Source organism: Trachypithecus francoisi, unplaced genomic scaffold, assembly GCF_009764315.1.
Source record: "Trachypithecus francoisi isolate TF-2019V2 unplaced genomic scaffold, Tfra_2.0 Lachesis_group2, whole genome shotgun sequence".
NCBI lineage: Eukaryota > Metazoa > Chordata > Mammalia > Primates > Cercopithecidae > Trachypithecus > Trachypithecus francoisi.
Window position 1 is genome coordinate 72,744,043 of NW_022681465.1, and position 24,233 is coordinate 72,768,275.

Genomic DNA, 24,233 nt, shown 5'->3' on the forward strand with positions numbered 1-24,233 from the left:
GTGTGTTTCTTGTCCTCCTCCTGGGCCAATGGGCTGACCTGAGCATGCCCTTGTCCTGACGATGGGGGAGGGCACAAGCACAAGAGTAAAGGTGGAAGACCTTTCGCGGCCTCGGCTTGGCACTGCCACACCCCAATCATCTGTGGATTCAAGAGAGGAAGAAATGGGCCAGCCCCCACGTGACATATGGGCTCTTCTCCAGCATGAGAGAAGTACCAAGCTGCCTGGCGGAGGGCATGGACTCAGGAGCAGTAGGAAAGCATCACTGCTGATGCAATCGGTCCACCCCAGCAAGTCCTGTGTCATTCACGACAGAGTGCAGTAGGGATGCCGTGACCCCCTGGCCATAGCTCTTCTCTGACCTTCTCTAACCCTTGGGGCTGGAGGCAAGGTCCATGATGTTCTCAGTGCCCAGCCAGTCCAGGCCAGGCCTGATGGGAGCAGCACCTGCCCTCCCCCTCGCATTGCGGTATCCTCTCTTCCCCTTGCCCTCCTTCCACCTGCTCCCTGACACTTGGCAGCTGGCCCCATTGCTGTTCTGAGGAGGAGGGACTGGACCGGCCGGGAGATGGGATCTGTGCCTGGCTTTTGGGTAGCCGCTGTGGGGAGAGCATGTTGGAGAAGGCTGGCCAGGCTCTTGGCTGGAGAGAAAGGTCTGGGGTGTTGCCAGGGAGCTCAGAGGCTAACAGCAGTCCCTGTCCTAGGAAGGAAGGATAGAGTAGGGCACGGGATCCTGAAAAACTTTTCTCCCACAATCAGGATCCGAGAAAATTCCCTGGAACCTCCCACATGTTTGAAGCAAGGGTGACAAAGTGTGGGCTGAGGATGTCCTTGCTTTTCCTATTAAGATGGACTTCGATAACCCTCCATGTTCCTGGAGACCCCACCTCAGGATTTCTCTCAGGAAGGTCTGTGGGGTCTTCTGCGTCCCCTCCTGCGGCTGCCCAGGCAGCTCCCACGGCCTGCCCACCGCCCTGAAGGCCATCCCGCTCTCCTACCCTGGTATTTGTCTTTCATTTCCTGACACAGTCCTGTTCCCGTCTCCAGGCCCCTCCAACACAAACACGTCGGCTGGTGTCCACACACGGACTGCCCTGCTGGCGCGGGCACTGGCGCTTTCCTGCTGCTGCCCCCTCTCCTTCCTCCCTGCCCACCTCCTCCCCTGGCCCTGCAGGAGCTGCCGCCGCCTCCCTGCGTGGGAGGAAGGAGCTCGGAAAAGTGCCCGGAGCTGGAGCTGGCAGGCCCAGGGCTTTCCACTTGGAGGAAACGCTGCATTTTTCACCTTTAACCCAGAAAAATATGGTTCTCAGAAAGCTTGTTTTTAGCACTGTGAGTCCCCAAAGGGGGAAGAATAGGCAGTAGGAGGGGCCCCCAGCCCCTCTGAGCTCCGACAGCAACCCCCACCCCAGAATGCCCTTCTTCCTGGGAGGGAATGACCCAGGGGCAGCCTGCAGAGGCCCAGCTGCAGGAAAACAAAGGCAGAGAAGTCCAGCTCCGAGTGGAAAGACAATACTTTAGGAGAGGAGCCTGGACAAGGCGTGAGCCGCTTCTCACCTCCTCCCTGCCTCTTCTAGCTCCTGCCCAGTCCAGGAATGCATAGTAGTTGTCCTTGGAGCTGGGGTTCAGTCCGGGCACACCCACCACCGCCCAGACCCTTAGCTGAGAAGGGGGTAAGATTAGCTTATCAAAGGCGGGACGACATTCTCCAGCACTTTCTCCCTGCAGTGGGGAGACAGCTGCCAGCATGAAATCAAAATTAGAATCCGAAATCAGGGGTCTTACAGCTTTAGCCCACTCCCACATTATTTCTCAACATGGAGATGTGGGTCGTCCGACGGTATCCTATCTGGGGACTTATTCGGCACACGCTAAACAGAGAAGGGAAAATGTAAGCAGCTCTGCCTCAACCATTGTGAGGCCAGAAGTCCCAGGGCTGCCGGCATTTAAGCTGGTGGATCCCGTGGAAGTGAGAGGCTGCCGTTAGGAAGTTCCAGCTTACAGGTGGCTATGTTCGGGCCAGCGAAATGACTAATCCAATGCAACAGCATGAGCTGGCTTCTGGGCTAGGCCCTGTGAGTAACCGCACCGCAACCTCACAGTCAAAGAATGTTCACATATTTGATCTTCATAACAGTCCTCCTCCTATGATGGCCGGAGCAGATGGGCATGGACTGTTTGACTTAGGAAGACAGACGCTGGCCAGAAAGACTGGGTGACTTGCCCGTGGTTCCACCACGAGGACGCAGCAACGATGCTGTGCCATGGAGCTTTTCTGCCCTTACCCTGACCTCTGGTCAGGTGCAGTCTGCCCAGGGACACCTGCATTGTTGAGGGACATTCCGGGGCTCCCTTGGGTTAGCTGTCGTCGACAGTATAGTCATGTAAGTGAGGGAGATTCAGACAAAGGTCAGGTCCCAAGAGTCCGCTTGCCAGCGCATGCCATTTTCTCATCACAGCCCTGAATCTGCCGTCTTTCAAAGCCCTTCTGCAGGGACTCTGGGTTGAGCAAATCTGAAAGCAGAAACTAAAGAGCTAGTCCAGCGGGGTGGGATTCAGGACCCTCTACAGGCAATTAGGTGTGGGTTAAATTCTTTTCCCTTCCCTCCTTTGCTTTCATCTCCACAAATAACCTCCATAACCCTGGGGAGTGGTTGCAAGCTATTTCTGCTCAGGGGCATGTTCCCCTGGGCCCCTCCCTCGCCCCGGCCAAGCCACGAGCTGAAAGAGCAGGGCAGGCAGCCGGGAAAGGCCTCCCCTGCCGCTCCTCTTCTTCCCGTTTACTCTTGCTGAGGCATCTTTGTCCTAGAAAGTTCATAGCTCCCAGGAGCACTTGCCCTTTCCTGGAAAGACAGGAGAGAGAACATTATGTCTGAGCACTTGGGAGGAGGTCTCCTGTTTTCTATTTATCCATCTTGTCTTTCAGTTTTGCTCAAGATGCAAATGGTGTCCAGAGGCATAGAAATTTCCCAGCATGTGGCATGGCCTCCCGTGATGTCCCAGCGCTCACCTCCAAGCCAGAGCCCGGCCCGGGGGTATGGCCTCCCCGGATGGCCTGCTGTCAAGGGGCTACAGCTCTGACTTGGCTAGGAGAGGACTTGAGTTGGAATGTCTCTTCGAAGGAAGGCCAGGGAGGCTCAAGAAATTTGCCGTTTATACTCAATAACAAAAGTAAGAGGCACCAGGCCAGGGGCTTAGCTAAGGAAAGCCCTGTTAGGAAATTGGCCAAAAGAAAGCAGAGGCAGAGAAAATGGACTATGAGGCAAAAAGAGCTGTGGGAGGAGAGGGGTGTGGGGCCGCAGGGGTTGCAAGGCTCGCTGCCTGGTGACCTCAGGTCCTGCTGGCAGCATTCCATGTTCTCACTGAACATGGGGTTCAGAGAGCAACTGTGGGGTGGGGGTCGGAATGAAATGGGGGGCCTTGTCTAATACAGTGGAAAGTGGAACATGTGCTGATTGCTTGTCCAGGCCACATTCATACCACCTTGGAAATGAAGGTAGCCTGGGCGGTCTCTGCTCCAGCTCCACATGGGGCTAGAGAGGTAAGAGGATGTGCCTAGGGCTGGGGCCCTTCCCTTATCCATGTGACTGCCTCTGGCCTGGAAGCCGGGAGCCCCTGGGAGTGCGTTGGGAGGCTTTAGGGGTGTGGGGATGGAGGGTGGAGAGCGGATGGCCTACGGGCCCTCACAAGGATTGCTGTAGTTGTCCCCTCCAGGCACTCGCCCACACAAGGTTGGTTCACATTTCACTGACACTGAGGATGAGCTATTCACAAACCAGCCCCTGGCCAAAGTGCCAGTGAGGATATCAAGGACAGAGAGGACTCAGCTCCCCGTCAAGGTGTCGCCTGGGCTGTGGTCTCACCTGAGGCTCATTGGCTCTTTGCTTCTTCAAAGCCAGGGGAGACTTTCTTTAGGCAGGGCCCAGTCCCTCTCATAAGAGCTCTCCTGAATAGGTCGCCCGCCCATGATCATCACCTATTAACTCCAAGTCAATTGATGAGTAGCCTAACCGTGGGAGCGACAATCCATCATTTCCACAGTTCCACGCAAGCATCTTAGGGGCCCTCGTAGAGTCCTGCCTACCACAACCCTGATCAACTCTAACTTTCAGTCTCTCCCACCTCCATATGATACCTCCCCAAAAACCAAGTTCGTTTTCCTAAAATGCACCTTCTGTCCCGTGCTATCCCAACTAAAGGTTACGCCGCGGTCAGCTGCGTGCCTAAACAATGAGTCAAACACTCAAGATGAGGGGAGTTCTGTTCTCAGAGAGCATAACCGTATTTTAAAATTCCTATTTATAGTTCTTGAAAATCCTGTGTTCCTGGGGTCCAGGGACCCTTTGCCATGACTAAGGACCTGGGTACAGTTGATGGTGTGGGTGCCCAGGGGGACTGAGGAAATTGTCAGGCAGCTGCCCTTTCCAGTGGCCACTCAGCATGACCCCAAGCAGCCCACATCTTAGAAGAGATAGCAGGGAAGCCATGGAACTCTGTGTCGGAATTTTCGGTAGCCAGTTACTCATAAAAGACCACATCAAAAAGTTGGTTTGGGTGTTTTTGTGTATAAGGTGCCAATGACTTTTAGTATGAAATTCAGATATCAAACTAATGCCAAACACTTTTGTTTGACTTTCAGAGTTATCCATTATTTAATGAAAAGTATGAATATAGAAAAATGTCCAGAATACAGAATTAAATAGTTCATCCATACATTGGGATTTCATATATCCATGAAAGAGTACCAGAGAAGTGTTCTGTTTATATGAAAAGATTTTCAAAATATGTGAAATAAAAATTCAAGTTCCAAAATAGAATCTACAATTCCCTTTTATGTATGCACACATATACATATATATGAATAGACATGTACATATATATACACACATTCACATAGGAAAATATTTCTGAAAGGATAAAAAGTAAAATGTTGAAAAGACCTAATGCTGCATAAAAAGATTGTGTGGGCCTAGCATGGTTGCTCACCCCTGTAATCCCAGCACTTTGGGAGGCTGAGGCAGGCAGATCACAAGGTCAGGAGTTTGAGACCAGCCTGGTCAACATGGTGAAACCCCGTCTCTACTAAAAAATACAAACAATTAGCCAGGTTTGGTGGCATGAGCATGTAGTCCCAGCTACTTGGGAGGCTAAAGGCAGGAGAACCGCTTGAACTCCGGGAGTTGGAGGTTGCAGTGAGCCGAGATCGCACCACTGCACTCCATCCAGCCTGGGTGACAGAGCAAGATTCTGTCTCAGAAAAAAAAAATAAAAATAAAAAAATGATTGTGTGATTTCTTTTTCTTTACCATTGATTTTCTAGTTTTTCTTCAGTGAGTATTTTTTGTTCTGTCCACTCAGGATATCACCTCTTTTGGACGGACTGGTCTTTCTCCAACTCTTGTGGAAATGTCCTTTGAATAGAACTTCTGTCCAGCCACAGGACTGAACCAGGGATGAGCACATGGCAAGCCAGGCCAGAGTCCTCAAGGCGAGCTGGGGAGGATTCTCCTGATGGCAAGGCCATAAGCTTGGATGAGCCTGGACCATGGGCCCAGATGCTTGAGGAGGTATTGCTTGAGGGAAGAAAGTTTTGTGTATAAGGAAATATGTGTTATTTCCGGGTGGAATAGGAGACTACAGTGGTGTGGCTTGAGAAACATGCCAGGGCTTACCTGCTCACGAAGTAGATGCCTGAAATATCAGAGCCAAGACTATCTTCCAGAGAAGCAGATACACAGTTTAGGGAAGAGGGACGGGGGCCAGAATGGATCACTTGGTCATGCAAGTTGTCCATGCAAGTTGGAAGGATACAGAGAACCTGACTCATAGAAAATGAAAACAAGGTTCAAATGGGGGAGAAGATGGCAGAGGGCGGAGGTGACAGACAATGGGTAGAATGACTCTAACCTGTTGTCACTTCGGATAAAGGCCATTTATCTCCCATCTACTGTTACCAAAGAGGTAAGAAGATAACGGTGAATTTCTGTCCAGGGAGAACAAGGTAATTGCATTCAACACATACTTAAGCATCTACTACAAGGCAAGATGGCCCAAATGTGGGGCAGGAGCTGCTTTGATCTACCACAGGGAGCCTCCCATCCTTGTCCTTAACCAGGGTTCCCTTGTTTTACACACTCTAAGACTATCTCACAAGGGATCACCCTCTGTAGGATCACCCTCTGTAAAATAACATATTTCTGATACCCAGGGAAACACATTAAACCACGTTTTTCTCAAGGTGCATTTAAAGAATATTTATCAAGCACCTGAGATGTGGCAGATCCTAAACTAAGCTTCATGGATATAAGAGCCCGAGACATTGTTCAACTCCCATTCCCAGATCAAGCGTTAGGATTGTGCTTGGTGCCGTGGGGACACGCAGGCCTGGGAAGGCACAGGACTGAGGGCCTGGCGATGCTGGAGGCGGCTTCTCTGAGCCAGCAAGGCCTAAACTGGGCCCTGCAGATGGAAGAAGTTATCTAAGTGAAGCCCCTGCGTTCACTCTGGGGGGACAGATGCCACGGCTCCCCTGCAGGCCCTGTGCTGTGCAGCTCCTCTCTGTGTAACTCGGAGAGATGCCCTAAAGAGCAGCCAAACAAGTGCAGAGGCATTTATACCTTTAAGGCCTTAGGTGTTCCTGTAGTTTCTCAAGAGGAGGCATGGGTAGCAAACATCCACTCTGTTGGGAACATGATGTACTCTGTCTAATCTTCCCTAGTCCTGCAAAGGTGGGCATGAAGAGCCACGTTTCAGAGATGAGGACACGGGGAGAGGCTGAATTTAACTCTCCAAAGGTTATCCTGGTAGTAAGTTGTGATGCTGGGCTGGGAGCCAGGCCTGTGAAACCTTCCGCAATGCAGTGGCTGACTCGGAAAAGGTGTGAACCCAGCCTCAGCCAACACAGGAAAGGAAAGGAGTGACAATGGCAATTGAGGAAATTAGACTCTAGGTTCCGTTCTGAAGGTGGTATGTTGCCTGCACTGGTAATTGGGCGATTTAGGACTACGAGGGTCCATCTGTTCTCAACACTGCTTTCTCAAGGCTTTCAGACTCTGGCTTGCAACAACTCCAAGGATGGTGTAGGTGAGGGGAGTATGTAAGTGCCTCTAGAGGCTCAACCTCGAGCAGAGTTAAGGCAGGCTGAGGGCAGGAGGGGAAGAAAGATTTGTTTGAGCTAAAGCTTGACATTCATTCCTTTTGAAGGTTTGGAGACAGAGGTTCATACACTGGGGTTGCATTCATTTTAAAGTTATTTCCACTTAAAAGTTTTTTTTTGTTTGAGATGGAGTTTCGCTCTTGTCGCCCAGACTGGAGTGCAATGGTGTGATCTAGGCTCACTGCAACCTGCACCTCCCAGGTTCAAGCAATTTTCCTGCCTCAGCCTCCCTCAGCCTCCTGAGTAGCTGGGATTACAGGCGTGCGCCACTACGTCTGGCTAATTTTTTGTATTTTTAGTAGACACAGGGTTTCACCATGTTGGCCAGGCTGGTCTCAAACTCCTGACCTCATGATCCACCCGCCTCGGCCTCCCAAAGTGCTGGTATTATAGGCGTGAGTCACTGCATCTGGCCATCACTGAACAGTTTTTATCAAGATCATCCTCAAAAGCTTTTCTTGTCTCTAATCTGAAACTCATCACCCAGGGATAAAATCATTTCCAATTTAAGCACAAATCAGTTCAAGGCATCTCTTGTTACTTTAACTTCCCTGGGACCAGCACAATGAATATTTTCAATTCAGTTTTATTGTTGATCACTCAGGGAGAAAGCTAGTAAGATCAAATTTATAAGCCACCCAAAACAAGCTATTATAGTTCGTTTTGAAGAACTTGTTTGTAAGCTAACATTTTAGTTGACATTGAATACCTTTAACATTTTTTTCATACGTCTCTATCTTTTCCCCCAATAATCTCATCATTCTTCTCTGATCCTTTTTAAAAGTTCCTGGGGTTGAGGGTGTTATACATCTTGACTCAAGAACTCACCATCTGGAAAACAAGTTATGCACTGAGAATCCCCAAAGGACAGGCCATATGTATGTACTTCCTTGCACTTAAATACTAACATATTTTTCACAATTAAGTTGGTCTGGAGTTTCTTCTGGTTAAATCCAGGCCCATTCATGTTTCAATCTGGCTAAGTCTAGGCTATACATATGACTAAGGACTTAATTTCTCCATTTAAGAACATCTATTTATAATCACTTTCGCTAGCGTGGTGGCTCACGCCTGTAATCCCAGCACTTTGGGAGGCCGAGGCGGGCGGATCAGGAGGTCAGGAGATCGAGACCATCCTGGCTAACACGGTGAAACCCCGTCTCTACTAAAAAATACAAAAAATTAGCCGGGCGCAGTGGCGGGCACCTGTAGTCCCAGTTGCTTGGGAGGCTGAGGCAGAATGGCGTGAAGCCGGGAGGCGGAGCTTGCAGTGAGCCAAGATCACGCCACTGCACTGCAGTCTGGACCACAGAGGAAAACTCCGTCTCAAAAAAAAAAAAAAAAAAGATCACTTTATACTTTAAAATTACTGGTTTTGCTAAATCTGACTGTATTTCCTAATAGGTTGAAATAAAATTTTGATACATTCTCAGAATCTTTAGGAATGTTTAAGCTATTTTCAGAGGACATAAACTAAAAACCATTACTTTAAAGACCAGTATTTATTATTTATTTGCCAATGTTGGATTCCCACTATTTGATTATTTTTATGCTAACTTCTCAGGTAAACAATAATGATTTAATGGACAGATGGATGTCACACCAATGGCACAGCAATGTATTCAAATGTTACAAATACATCCATAATGCTATGTGATTGCTTTACAACCACTGCATTTCTTACGGGATAGAACAAAAAAACACGACGACGAAGCAGACGCCACTTCTCCTAAGTGTGTAACACGGGGAAAAACCCAATAATGCCCAAGTCTGTCAGTGTAAGATGTAAGAAAATATATTTATTTTTTCCATGACAATACTATGATAAAATTGTTAAATACATGCATGTTTTAAAAACAGACATAAGTAACATCTTTAGAATTAACAGCCAAGCATACTAGTTTTACATTTATGGTGTTTAATAGATTACTTATTTTCTATATTTTTGCTATAATCATGTTTTCCAAAAGATACAGAAACTAAATTCTGAAATTATACAATGATATAAAGTGTCCAATTTTCCCATTCTAACAGCAATTTAATATCCAAATTTTCACAAGGCAGGAAATGCTTCAGTTATCATCTAAGTGGAGTTGTTTTATTCCATATTACTCTCAGAATTCTGTGAATCAGACTGAATCACACACACATACTTCATCTATAGTTTTATTCCTGTATATGTGTATTTAAATGTTTCCTTATACAATTAAACATGATTTTAGGTACAGCACATCACAACTGATCATTCACCTTAAAAAAAAAATGTCTGGGCCGGGCGCGGTGGCTCAAGCCTGTAATCCCAGCACTTTGGGAGGCCGAGATGGGCGGATCACGAGGTCAGGAGATCGAGACTATCCTGGCTAACACGGTGAAACCCCATCTCTACTAAAAAATACAAAAAAAAAAAAAAAAAATATGTCTGTAGTGGTAACATTTCAAGAAATGAAAAAGGGAAGAGTTTGGGATTCGCAGTTTCTCCCTATCTTCTTTCAGCAACATTTACAAGCACTTGACCAAACAAAAATTAGTAAACAGTTACTAGTATTTATAAAAAACTTAAACTATTTAACATATAATACTCGCTTTTAAAAAAACATTCATTCTACAAACAATCTTATAAAAGACAGAAACTTATATCTGTTCACAGTATGTGTATTTTGTAAACAGTAATTCACTATAATGCAATTTTGAAAGTAAAAACAGGTAAATTCCTAGTGTTATAAGGACCTTGACTTATGGCCAGCTAATGAAAGAGAAGAAAACTTAACATTCTTACTAGGAAAGTTAAGTCTTTTGAAACGATTTATTTTACCTTTCAACATACCTTTAAGGTGGTACTATTTTAAATCTAGGATGTCTATCTAGGCCAATCTTTTGCAAGCAATTCTGAATTAAAATGTATTTAAGAAAAAGCCATGCTCGTTTTTGAGAAAATAACAGGACAAAACAAATGCCAGGAAGGGCATCAATCACATAATACCTACACCTCCACAACAATGAAAGGCTTCTTTTTCGTGTTGTCTCCTGCTACTCACAATGTTATTTATATTTTTCCTAAATATTATGTTGGAAGGAAAAATTAAATGGAAGGAACCACTAGTTTATGATATATTACAAAAAATGGGAAAAAGTATTTGGAATCAAACCGGGAGAAGAATGTTTAACAAAAATTGTATGAAAACCATTATTCAGTGTTCTTTTCTATGATCAATTGCATAAACACTAACACTAATGTTAAACCTAACAGTTAACTTTTCCATGTTATAAATGAAAATTGTATTACCACCTAGAGATATTTTGATCTTTTATAATACACTACTGGAATGTTTAGGAAAATAGTTCAGAAGTTGAAAGTTACCCATTTAAAATGGAATAATTCTAAACGAAAGTACACTTTAAATGTGTAAGGAAATTCTCAACAACTTAAGTGAGCCATTCAATCTGGTGTGCAAAGTATTTTAGTCTTATGTGCAACACACAAGATCTATGTTGTTAGCTTTTTTTTGTTTTAAAGTTTGGATTGGCTACTGTAAAGGCAATCTTAGAAGACACATGTAAATATAATATAAATCAATTTTCTTATCAAGTAGACATTTTCTCCACTCACATCTCTTAGTTTTTGGGGTATTCAGTCCCAGCAACCAAAAAAATAATGTAAATTATTAATATTTTGTTTCTGGTTAATGTTCAATCAGTTTTTCTTTTATAAGAGCTGCTTTTGATTTATTGTTCTATGGTTCTTTAGCTAGGCACTTACACGTAAAAACATTCAGAGAGTTTCCCCTTAACACACTACTTTTAATTCTCATGAAAATGTTGCACAGTTAGAATTTGTCTTACATAGATAAATTCTGTTTATAACATGGACTCTGATAATCCAAATATTAACATTCCTAATATAGGGAAAAATAAGCACCATTCATGGCTAAAAATAATAGAATCCTGTCATAACCCAATATCGTAAGGATCTGGATATATTCTAGACCAAATCACACTCCCTGAAACATTACCATGTACAATAAAGCCTGACATATTAGCCAACTAATTGAATGTTATCCTTAATCCTTTACATTGGCACTAAAAATAGTCCATCTGTAATAAGCATGAATGTGACCATGTAATAATTAACAGCATAACTGAAAAGGAATAAAAAATCTAATCACCATAGCAAAATAAGGGGTTTAAGTATTATTAATGGCCCTGGTACATAATCTATAAAGATATAAATGAACTAAATTCAAGCCAAGTAATTTCCAATGATATTCTAAGGCTAAGTCTAAAAGATGAATGTTCTGTAACTTTGGCCATAAATCATTTTCTTCTATGAAAATTTTCTTCTAGAATAAATAAGATGGGCATGACAGCATGAAACTTCATTTTAGCAGGAAATAAAGACTTAAAATAAATACTTTCAAGAAAAAGTTTATCAAGAGAATGAGTTCTGAATTAGTTCACCTCACACATGGACACACTGTTGGGCAGAACACACGCTGGCTGGTACAAACATGCCCCAGTTGCACACCCATCAAATGAGAAGGAAGTATGAACACTTAAAATTATGGAGAAATAAATATCTAGTGATAACAGGCACGAGCCCCTCCTCAGTTTTCATTCAAACCGTGCAGTCACTTCCAAAGTAAATTTGAATCTCTGAGCCAATAGTCTCAGATCTACACAACCTAGATTTTGATGTGTATCGCCCTTCAGGAAAATTCTGTTGAATCTGTGACACTCTGGGATAGGACTCGGTCAAGAAAATTAGTTACTGAGCTTTCACGATGTGTCTAGTTTTTGTAGCTAATAATCCCACATATTACTCTGAGATGCCCAATTTTACACTTTCAAAACAAGAAAAAAGGCATTTCATAAAATGCACACACATTTTAACATAATTCAAAATAGAGAAGAGCAAAAATAACCTTAGAACAAACAAAAAATTTTATCAGATTATATACCTGAGCAATAGAAAACTTTGAGATAGTGTTTTCAAAATATTGACGTTAATGAATATTTTACTTTCAAAATACCATAAAATTGATTTTAAATTCCCTTTGAAGAAAACATTCCCTGGTCTCCTTCACTAAATTACAAATAATTACCCAAATACAAAAAGGACTTGTAATGTTTGTTAAATATGGACGGCATGAAGACAATTAAGAAACTACAGGACTTATTTCCAACAAGAATACAATGTGCATGAAGTTTTGAAAATGTGACTTTTTACCACAGTTTCTGAGAGTGTAATAGTACTAAATGTTCTAAATGTAATCTTTCAGATCCATGAGCCGTGAAAGTAATGCTGGTTTGGAAAATGAGGTTGATACTTCCTCTCTTAAACTTCTCAATGAATGGCTGCTTCTGTTTCTAGGCTGCAGGAACAAAGCACCTCTATCACATAAGCACATAAACACACAACTCAACTATCCAGACACTCAGGGCCACAGTCTCAAATCCAGGGCTGTATAAATTCAACAAGCTGATGACCTAGATTGTACACATGTGCTAATCTATGCAATATATGATTCACAAGTTCATCTAATGTTAAAAGTCTAGCTAAGTCTTTAATAATGTAATATTAAATATTATTTATTTAAAATGGTCACTCATAAATGAGCCCCATAATGACCTCCATTCCTTGGAAGGGAAGCTTGATTTGAAACTAGCTTGTAAGTTAATTGACTTGTAAGAGAGGTAAAAATATGTCTTACATGAATTACTATCCCACAGATATGAAGGAACATAATGCTAGTTTGACATTTAGATTTTTCTAACCAATGACTGGGCTTTCACTGAAGAGGAAAAGAGGGATTTCCCAATTATTTTCCCAGTCAGTAAGGGCTGGAGAGAACACATCTAGCTCTGCCTCTAACTAGTCCTTAATTGTCACTTCCAAGGGAGAAGCCACAAATCTAACTGGACAGAGCACAATCAGTATGAGAACACCTTATAAATGCAGGCATGCAACCAGCACTGACAAACAGTGCACATTTACCAGCGTCTCAGACAACTGGACATGTGACTAATCTCTCCTTCCCACTTTCCTCCCTTCTTCCCGTGTTGCTGCTCTCCCTACACACACAGGTGGAGTGGGAGGAGAGGTAATATCCTGGGATCTGCACAAGGGTCTAGCGTCTTCAATTCAATGAAAAAGAAGGAAAACCGCTTTGGCCTCAGACACAAACCACACTCTTTTAAGCATACAGCAACTTATAAGGAGCTTGCCCAGACTTAATAGTGTTACTCTGCTTCTCATTAAGCTAGTGATCCTTGTGTATGAAACTCCAGAAGTAGGGGAAAGGTGAGTGATATTCTGCACGTTTTTCATACAGAAAAAACAGTGAAGTCTTGCAGAGAACGAAAGGACTTAAGAGCCCCAGTGATATTCATCATTAGCCAAACAAATGAGTCGTTATATAGGTTAGAAAGGGCCCTGGATCCAGATGGTCACAGTTGAAATGCATATATATTGACAGATAAAGATCAAACAATCTCTTCTGGCCTTTTCTGGTTATCTCAGGTTAGTGTCGTTTAGAGCAATAAACGTTTACTGTAGCCAACGCCTATCCTTGTCCTGGAGAGATAAAGTATGGGATTGATACATTTCAACAGGGAACAAGGCAGGAGTTGAGGGCAAGCAGACTATGGTAACAGCAAAATTTGGTAGGGAGAGAAGGCAGCCCCAGATCTGATGTCTGGGGTGGAAGCTAAGGGAATGAGCCAAAGAGGATACAAAGGAAGACAAGAGAACACTATTTAGGGATGGCTCTGATTGGGTATATTTTTCATTACTGAACATTTCTATGAACTATTATATAGTTTTAATATACTATGTATGTACAAAATGAATTATATTTCACTCCAAATTTCCACAGATCATAAAGCTCAGAAATTTAGCTGAATCCTAGCAGTTAAAATCAGGATTCATACACAGAGAACATAAATAGATTTTGTCCCTTGTCACTCTGGCTTTTTTCCACAACATGGTTTTTAAAAATATACAATATGAGCTTCAAAAAAATTAATTGATCCATTATTTGCAAATACAATACAGAACCTCAGATGATAAAAAACAAAAAGCCAAAAAAACCAAACAAAAAAGGCATATCTTATTTGGACACTTAAAATTTTCAAGTACTTTTGCCTTAACTATGAAAAGGTAAAATACACAGGCAACTTGAGGGCAAGGAAAATACAACATACACTTTTTAGTTTTTTCCTTCTGCTTTTCCAAGAACCACAATCACTCCAGACATCACTTATGAGAAACAAGGGTGGGCAGAGGATGCTGTGCTGAAGGCACCCAACTCTGCACAGCTCACCAAGCAATTGCTGCACCTGCAACACAGGTATGCCTGTGGATTCAGATCGGTTTATGACAGTTACTAAGAAATAGCCCTTGGGTAACTGTTCCTGTAAGAAGCATTATCTCTTTAGTTTTATATTTAAAAATGTGAGTACTGGATCAGATCATCTGGCATGATGAAAAGACTCATGAGCAGGAGGAACATCCACTAGGAGGTGTCAAAGATCACCAATGCCTGGGTAGCCAGGCTCAATGGCATGGTCTCCTCAGGAGGAACGAAACTCAGTCAGAACAATATGGACAGCTAATGCTGTTAGATATTGCTTAGTAGTCATCTCACATAGTAAATCACTGGAATTATATGCTTATGAATAATATTGAATTTGCTCATATAAAGCTGTCACTATCACAAAATAAAATGATTTAAAAGAAACATGGGTCTATAGTCTTAGAAATGTAAATTTTAAATATCAGGGCAAGCAACTGAAATAATGGAAGCAAGCATAAAAGCTAAAAAATAATTGAAAAGGCTTGCAAAACCTATCACAGCAAGAAAACATGATTATGATTTGGGCTGGTCAGTGTCACACTTGTTTTCAAAGTTTGTACCCCTGAGACAACTGTTTGATAACCATTATACAGTAGGCACAGAAATTAGCATACTTTATCAAACAAAACACTAAATCACTGTCACTACATCAAAAATTATATTAATTTTTGTGAATGCTGTGGATAGAGGAGAATAATCTTAGAAGTTTTTAAATCTGTGCTTGGTTTTCATCTAGAAAGAGAGTAAACGTCAGGCAAATAAACATCACCTGTTACTTGGACATTTTCTCCCTGCTGCAAATCCACTTGCAATTCCACCAAGTATACATATGAGAAAACCACAAACAACAGAACAGAAAACAGTTGCGGCGGGATTTGTTTTACATGTATGTACAAGTAGGTATTAGTCTTGAAATGCTTCTTGAAGGTAGAGTACAGGAGAATTCTTTGGCTTGATCACAAAGAGCTCCAAATCTTGAGTTTTGTGGACTGAGGATTCTGAGTCACTATACTTTGGCTTTTAGACTACATTGAAAGCACATGAACACTTTTAGTGTAACTTAACATGTAGTGAAGTTCACCTCCTAACAATACTTCACAGGATCCCTCCAAGAATGCCCAGTGCTGATGTAGCAACACTAGCAATAAGAGCTTATTGAGATGGCCGACTGAAGTGACACGGTGACACTGTTAATCGTTTGGTTTGTTCTGAAAAAAGTTTGTAAAGGACCATCCTCCTCCATTAGATTCAGGAGAGTCTTCATCTTTAGGAGGAATCAAAAATTGTCGGGAATTAATGGAGCATGGACTTCCAAATGAGACAATCTCACTGTTGCTGTCTATGGATCTAGGAGAGTCTGGAGACACTAAATTCCATGTATTTACATTGGCCTGAGGTCTGTAACCCACAGTTTTCTCTAAGTCCTCTTCTGCAGCTATATCTTTCATAGTAGAATTAATGGGGAGGTGCATCTGTGGTTTATAGCCTGCTCCTCCTACAGGGTCATTTTCTTGTTCTTCTTCTGGTTTTGCTTGAGGCTGATACATCGACTGAACATCAATGTAAATGACTTGTGCAGTCCCTCCAGCTTCATCTGCTGCTGGGTTTGGTATTTCTTCCTCAATGATGGGTGGACAATAGGACACAACCACATGGTTTTCAGGCTCTGCATCAGAGCGATCTTCAGGACGCTCAGCTATTGGGGAAATTATTTCTGTATCTTCTATTTTAGGAAATGCTGATCGAGTTTCCAGAACCTCAACATTATTTGGGGTACAAGGATTCATTTCCAATGTTTTAAGACCACTGCTTCCCTAGAAATAAATTGAAAAATGGTGATTAAAAATAGCACTAAATGCTACTGCAATGCTCCTCCTACAAACAGGGGCACCTTTTCCCCCAAATCTGCTTGTAAACAGGTGCTTCTACTACTCTGCATTTCACACTACAGAACAGCCACTTTTTTCTTCCATATCAGTATTTTCCTTGTTATTAATATTTGTGGGAGAAAAAAGAGCATGGTATAATTTAAAATTAATAATTTTAGAAACTGGGATGTTTCAAAGTATACTATCTTCCCAACATTTTTTACTTAGAATGACATTTGCACGTTAAAAACTTTTCACAAAAGATTGAAAAAACAAGCCAGCACGTCAAAGATAAATGTAAGAAAATAAAAGATTACCTCACAGACACTCTTTTGAAACTGTAATGCTTTACAGTTTTCTGGATTTGGAATATCAGGGTAGAAGGTTTCTTTAATCCTTTAATAAAAAATTATTAAAGTAAATTTAATAGTTTTAAGATTATTAGATAATAAGTTAATAAATCATTAGGCTTATTTTGAAGTATTTATGAACCCGTTAATGAACATCTGAGATTCAAATGGAAGCTCTTTCGTGTGATCATTCACTAGAGCTATCTATACAACGCACTGAGAGGTTCCAATTTGAAAACCATAAACAGGGCTGGGCGCAGTGGCTCACGCCTGTAATCCCAGTACTTTGGGAGGCTGAGGCGGGCAGATCACAAGGTCAGGAGATCGAGACCATCCTGGCTAATACAGTGAAACCTCGTCTCTACTAAAAATACAAAAAAATTAGCCGGGCGTGGTGGCGGGCGCCTGTAGTCCCAGCTACTCAGGAGGCTGAGGCAGGAGAATGGCGTGAACCCGGGAGGCGGAGGTTGCAGTGAGCAGAGATTGCGCCACTGCACTCCAGCCTGGGTGACAGAGTGAGACTCCATCCCAAAAAAAAAAAAAAAAAGAAAAGAAAACCATAAACAGTAATTCCATTTCTAGAACTACCATACCCATGTATCTCATGAAAACGGAAAGCAAATAATTAAAATAGTGGTTGCGCCACTTAGTCCAAAGGATCTGGACTATGGAAGAACAGCTGTGATCCCAGCACTGCTTTACCGAGGTGGTTAAAAAGGTGGTCATAAAGGTGATAACTACGTGTCATAAGTACACCGCAGGCTGTGCTAAGAAAAAGGCTATTAATCTTGAACAAAAACTAAATGCAGCCAAAAATGAGATTTGCCTTTACCAAGGTGGGTTACCGAGGTGGTCATAAAGGTGACAGCCACGTGTCATGAATACATTGCAGGCTGTGCTAAGAAAAAGGCTATTAATCTTGACTAAAAACTAAATGCAACCAAAAATGAGATTTGCTCAGTGTTCTATCATGTTTTTATATTTACAGCTACCGAAAAGAACTGTATTACTTGAAATTCCTACAGAAAAAATAACTTTGTTAATGTGAGTTTGAAACACTGTAACTTCTAAACTCCCTTCTTATTTTGTCTTTTTTTTGAGACAGAGTCTTGCCCTATTGCTAGGCTGGGGTGCAGTGGCACAATCTTGGCTCACAGCAACCTCCAACTCCCTGGTTCAAGCGATTCTCCTGCCTCAGCCTCCTGAGTAGCTGGGATTACAGGCACGTGCCACCACACCCAGCTACTTTTTTGTATTTTTAGTAGACACAGGGTTTCACCATGTTGGCCAGGATAGTCTTGATCTCCTGACCTCTTGATCCGCCTGCCTCGGCCTCCCAGAGTGCTGGGATTACAGGTGTGAGCCACTGCACCCGGCCTAATAGTTGTTTATAAAATGTGACTTTTGGTAATGAGAATATGGTTACCAAAATAGACTATTCTATAGTTCTACAACTATTACTATTTTGATTTATAAGCCGATTGCTAAAATATGTTCTCTTGTCATAAATGATGTCATTTTTAAGGCCGGTGAGGACTGGTCTAAGCATGAATGCAGCCACTGGCTCCATACCCAGCCAGGACAGCTCCTGCCAGGTAACCACACACATGGCCCTCTCTCCCATGGAGACCCCACTGACTTCACCTCACCTCACGTCACTCATTGCTGCTTCACCAGGCACACAGCTCCTCTCACTTTCTCTGAAGGTTTTAACCTGCTGGTCTCCTCAGGGTACCTGGTTCAGCCTTCCTAGCACCCACTCATACTCTGCAAGTACACATTTGCTGGATGTCTATGGTTTACTGTCCCTCTTCCCACACTGTGCTCCAAGTCTATAAGAACCATGGCTTGTTTTGTGCACTACAATATTCCCTCCTTCACATGGAAGAGGTCATTCATATTTGTTGAATAAATGAGCAAATGATCAAAATGACAGGTCACGAGGGCAAGTGAGATCTTAATCATTAAATCATGTTTAATCTTGTAGACAGCTACTGCCGTATTTCAGCCTATAAATATTTTTTATAATAGTAACTGCTATGACTTTAAATTATTAGGAAAAACAGAAAAAAATTTACACATTGACTCTATTAAGACCTTTAAATAATGTCATGTTTAATATTAAATTCAACATTAATTCTAATTAAAACTTTTTTTTACTAACTTATTACAACAAAAAAGATATACTTAATACATAAACTAATCTAACTAATCTTACAAATCTTATAATCATGTCCTTAAGAAGAAAAGAGCAAGAGTAAATGCAGAAACCATTACCATTCTCGTTTCCGATAACAAAGGATACTTGTCACCACTCCAACAATGACAGCCACTGCCACTGGGATGAGAATGGCAATAATTAATCCCACAGCTGAAATGAGAGTATTACAAATATTAAAATCACCATTTTTAGTGTGAAGTAGAGAATAGATTTATGTTAGAAGATATTTAGGTTGGTAGATTATTTAGGAAAAAAACAAAATTAACTGCTGCAGGGACACTGAAAAACTATTACAATCTAACCATCAGGTATTGTGACAATTTTTAAGCAAATACTTAAACTCTTTCAAGTAGGGTTTCTCAATCTTGAAACTTTTGACATTTTAGGCCAGACAGATCTTCACTAGAGGATTGGGGGAGACAGTCCTGTACACTACTGGAAGTTTAACAGTGTCCGTGGCCTCTCACCGCTAAATACCAGTAGTATCCCCCAGTTATGACAACGAAAAATGATACCAGACAGTGCCAAGTATCTAGTAGGTGACAAAATCACCCTCCGTTGAGAATCACTGCTTTAGAGAACCATATCCTCATGGCTCTTTATTTAAGAGCTGTGTGTGAACTCTCCAACTCAGGGGTAGAGGATAAGCCCATGATCCAAGTAAAGTTCTTTACTGCTGAAAGATAGTCAAGGCCATCACTGTTCTTGTCTCTCAAATTTATGAGTGTTGTGCTTTACAAAAAAATTTTTAAGAACATCTTCACTTTTCCCTAGATATGTGAGAAATCACAGAAAAGCTGGAGCAAAACATTTTTAAACACTGACCTTGTTAGATAAATTTAATATGACTTTAGACCTCTAGACTTCAGATGTATCCCAAATTCATTAATTTATTAGGTACTCATTTGGAAATAACTTCAAATAACTGACAAGAATAAACATAAAGTAATCTTATAGCTTTTTAACCCTTCCCTCCACCAGCCAAAAAATGCAACAAAATGTGAACGGTTTTTAGAAAGGGTGGGAAGGGGTTCCTACATAAACCAAGAATCACTAGGAACACTACGCATGCAGCAACCCGAAACTTACAATTTTCCTTTGTCACCACATACATACTCTTCTCTGGGCCCACTCCACCATCTGTATAGGCTCGCAAGACCAAGTGGTAACTTGTTTTACCTTGAAGGTCAGCAATCCTCAGTGTCTTCTGGGATATGTCAGTAATATTCTTAACCTTTATGTCAGAACGACCTATTTTTAAAATGAAGTATGTTAGCACTAATCTCTAACCCATTTTAAATGCATGGTTACCTACACCTGTCTCACTAACTGCCCTTCTAAGTGGTTCTAGCTGCAGCCATCCCAGCTAAGGACTCTGGAGCTGCCACTACCTTGTTCAAACTCTACTCCCACGCCACTCAATAGCTGTATGATATGGGCCCGTTATTTAAACCACTCTCAACTGGAGTTTTTCTACTTATGAAATAAAGTATCATGACTTAACCTGTGTAAAGTTTTCACACACATTCTCTAGCATAATGCCTGGCATACAGCAGGCAATACATAGAAGTCCCCTTTCTGCTACTAAAAGCATGAAAACTACCACAACCAAAACCCACTTAGGCTGAGCCTTCCTATGAGTGAGAGTGAAAGATGGGATGAAGCAAACATGCAAATCAATAGAGATGACTCCAAACCACTTAGAAAAAGGATCAGTGTGATGGGAACTCTCAAGTGAGACTAGTGAGAAATCCTTTGAGTTATAACTTCAAAAGGAAGAGTGAGGAATCATTTGAACTACTATTTTATTTTAAAAAATTTAACCAGAATAATGCAGGACAATAGGTTAAAAAATTAACTAGTACTAAATGGTTAATAACAAAAAGTGACAGTTCTCTACCAGCTCCACCTCGCGCCCCCTACAACCACTGTAAAAGTCATGTAATCAGTTTCTTTGGGTATTTACCTCCATATTCCAAAGTAGCAAACTTACAGAGATGTGACTTTTAACTACTAGACCTTATCTACACATACTTTATAAGGGCAGATAAAGATAGAGCTCTTTTACACTACCATCACCCTTTCCCCCACTACATCATTCGTATAGAAACATCAGAACATTTGATGAATTCAGTTTGGATTACTATGATTATATAAATATGAGTTACTGCTAAGACAAACTGCTTGGTGTGATAATGTTTCCTTTCTTGTTTTCCCATTGTTATAACTGCTTTTTCTCTCATTTGCTTGATTTTCTATATACCAATCAGTAATTCTTCCCATATCCTCCAATGTACACTAAGATTTTCCACGTGGTCAAACACAACAAAATCCCAGCTCCACATCTTCTCTGCCCTCCCCTCCACCCATCCCCTGCCTTCTGCACTAGACTGGATGCCTCCTGGGCTGTGGCTCTCCTAGAGCTCCCTGCTCTCTCTCCCCTGTGGCTTCCTGGGTTGGCCTCACTTCATTTCCTCATTAGGATGCACTCTTCTAGTAGCTTCTTGAGAAAAGCAACATGGGGGAAGTAAATATTTGCAGCCTTGTATGTACAAAATGTCTGCATTTTAATCTCACTTTGGTTGACAGACTGGTGGAGTATCGAATTTTAGACTGAAAATAATTTTCATTCTGTATTTTGAAGAGACTTCTGTGGTACCTTCTAGTATCTGGAGTATTGCTGGGCTGTCTGTTGCCATTATTATTCCTGATTCCTTGCACATGACCTGCTTGTCTCTGATCATTTCTTTACACGTTAGCTGCTCGGAAAATTCATAATGACATACCTTGGCATAGATCTTTTTTCTATTTATTTTGCTGTGTATTTAATGAATTCCTTCCCTCTATATACAGTAGTCCTCTGTTTTCCTCAGAGAATAACTGTAACAATATACTGCAATAAAAATTATGTAAATATGGTCTCTCTCTTTCTTAAAGTATCTTATTGTACTGAACTCATCTATTTTCAGACTGCGTTTCACCAGGGGTAACTGAAATGGCAGAAAGTGAAACCATGGAAAGTGAAACTGCAGAGAAGTGGATCTGCTTGTAGTTAGACCCTTCAGTTCTAAGGAACTTTCTTCAATTGATCCCTCCATTCAGACCTGATTGATCCTCACCCCTTGGCCTCCAAGGCCTGGTCTGGCAGGTACTGGAGAAGTTCCTTCTCGACAATGCCTGACTGCCCACACAGATTTCACAATCCTCCACTCATTTAAGTCATTTGCCCCACTTCCACCCACAAATTTCTGAATCTTCTTTTTTGGGGTTGTTTTGCCTCTTCTGTTCTCTCCTTGTGGCTTTATTAGAGTTTGGGGTTTTTCCCCCTTCTTTATGCTAACTTTAGTGACCAATCTACCATGTCTCACTGGAAATCCAGATGCTAGAATTTTAACTGTTTCAAGTGTAAAATTTCCAAGCATGTGAGGCAAGTCACACTAGACTTGGGATGTTTGTGCAATTTGATATTTAGGATGTCCCTCATTCACCAGCAACCATGAAGGTTTAGGCAGTGCAGAACCTGGGGACCAAAGGGGAGGCATACACTTCCTGCAGCTGCTCTGGGGAGTGGCTGAGACAATGCCCGGCCAGCACCGCCATGCCGTGGCGGAGTTCTCTACTTCTCAGACAGGTATTAAATAATTAAAATGATTTCCTTCTGAGGAGAGGCCAACCAGGGAAATGAAAGCTCTCAAACTGAAAAGATGATATGCTTGTGTTATGCAGCTATAAGAAACATCTGATTCTCCGCAGAAATACAATGAAAGGAAAAGCCAGAAATCTGAACAATTTTGTATTTGTAAGTCTGCGAACTCTCTAAAGTCTTTGGATGTACACTTGTCAATTTCCAAGGATTGTCTGTACTTTTTAATAAATCCCCAATCAAGTCAATTAAGTTTTCCAGCTTATCAAGGACATGGCTAAGTAAAATGCTAATAGGCCAGTGGTTTTTGTAAAATTACAACTGAGAATCTGAAGCTAACTCTTTGGATTCCTGAGGTTTTCTCCTCCACTGTTATAAGTACAAGATTTCTTTTTGGAAGTAAACTTCATGAGATGCCTTGTTATGGATTATGTAAGGCTCTAATAAGAGATGGTTTCTGTCCTGTGAGGCTTATAATCAAAGGCTTCAGAATAAATGATTTAAATATTCCTGAAAGACTATGCATGTCAATTATTGCATTTTAAAATCTTAAAACTCTTATATTCACAGAATTACTGCCTTTGCATTTCTCTATCTTTCAGATAGTTTTGAAAACCAGCACTAAACTACTGAGCAGGACTCCTTTTTTTTTCTGTTGTGGTTAAAGAGAAACTTCTAAGAAACACTATCCTCGTGCTATCAATTTACTTACCTGATTCTAAAACCCTCATCTTTGATGTGTCTCTTTCTCCTTTTCCAAAGTAAAACAAATATCCTCTTAAAAAGCCTCTAAGTTCTTCCACAGGAATGTCTTCCCATTTTACTAATATCGAATCTGCAGAAGTATCCTCAACAGTAAAATTTGGTGCAACAGTGGGAGCTGTAAAAGGAAAAAGTCAATTGCTAAAGGGGAGTGTACAAATACAGAGTAATACAGTAATGTTTCCTGAGCTTTCTAGCCTCAAAAATAATTCAACTTGGAATTAAAACTTTATTTAATCATAAACTTGGAGAGAGATAATCACAAATGCCTTTTTTGTGAAGCTTACGTACTAATAACCATAGACAAAAATATTTTTAGGAACAAAGGCAGAACTTAATATCACTTTCAGACAAAATATGTATCTAGGGAAGCGATCTATGCAAAATCTTTCTGAGGCTATTCAGATAGACTTTATTTGTATTTCCCATCTTTACTGATAGTCCTGAAGAAGTTAACAGTTTTTTAAACTTGTAAAAGTACTAATTACATATTTTTGATATCAAGTTCAGATTTAATTTTCTTGAGGATGAGAGTAAAATTGTAAATATAAACATTCAACAAATGATTTCAGAGTAAGCAGGCCCAGTGCAGTGGCTGATGCCTGTAATCCCAGCACTTTAGGAGGCTGAGGTGGGAGGATCGTTTGAGCCCAGGAATTTGAGATCAGCCTGGGCAACATAGTGAAACCTCATCTCCACACACACACACACAAACACACACACACACAAATCAGCTGAGCATGGTGGCATGCACCTGCAGTCCCAGCTACCCAGGAGGCTGAGGTGGGAGGATCACCTGAGCCCAGGAGGTTGAGGCGGAAGTGAGCCATGATCTTGCCGCCACCGCACTTCAGCCTGGGTGACAGAGTAAGATCCTCTCTCAA

General features: G+C 41.7%; 1 protein-coding gene across 3 annotated transcripts in view; it reads right to left on the reverse strand.

Moving 5' to 3' along the window:
• Positions 1 to 10,659: 10,659 nt before the first annotated feature.
• LIFR (LIF receptor subunit alpha) overlaps positions 10,660 to 24,233 on the reverse strand; it is a 76,022-nt gene continuing 62,448 nt past the window's right edge. For 2 of the 3 annotated variants that reach the window (XM_033179406.1, XM_033179405.1), the window contains exons 16-20: positions 23,300 to 23,467; positions 20,034 to 20,195; positions 19,001 to 19,094; positions 16,691 to 16,769; positions 10,660 to 16,319 (exon numbers count right to left, since the gene is read on the reverse strand). In XM_033179406.1, coding sequence (XP_033035297.1) covers positions 15,696 to 16,319; positions 16,691 to 16,769; positions 19,001 to 19,094; positions 20,034 to 20,195; positions 23,300 to 23,467 — 1,127 coding nt within the window. In that variant the 3' untranslated portion in view covers positions 10,660 to 15,695. The remainder of the gene's footprint in view (positions 16,320 to 16,690; positions 16,770 to 19,000; positions 19,095 to 20,033; positions 20,196 to 23,299; positions 23,468 to 24,233) is intronic. The other variant, XM_033179407.1, reaches the window with a different exon arrangement.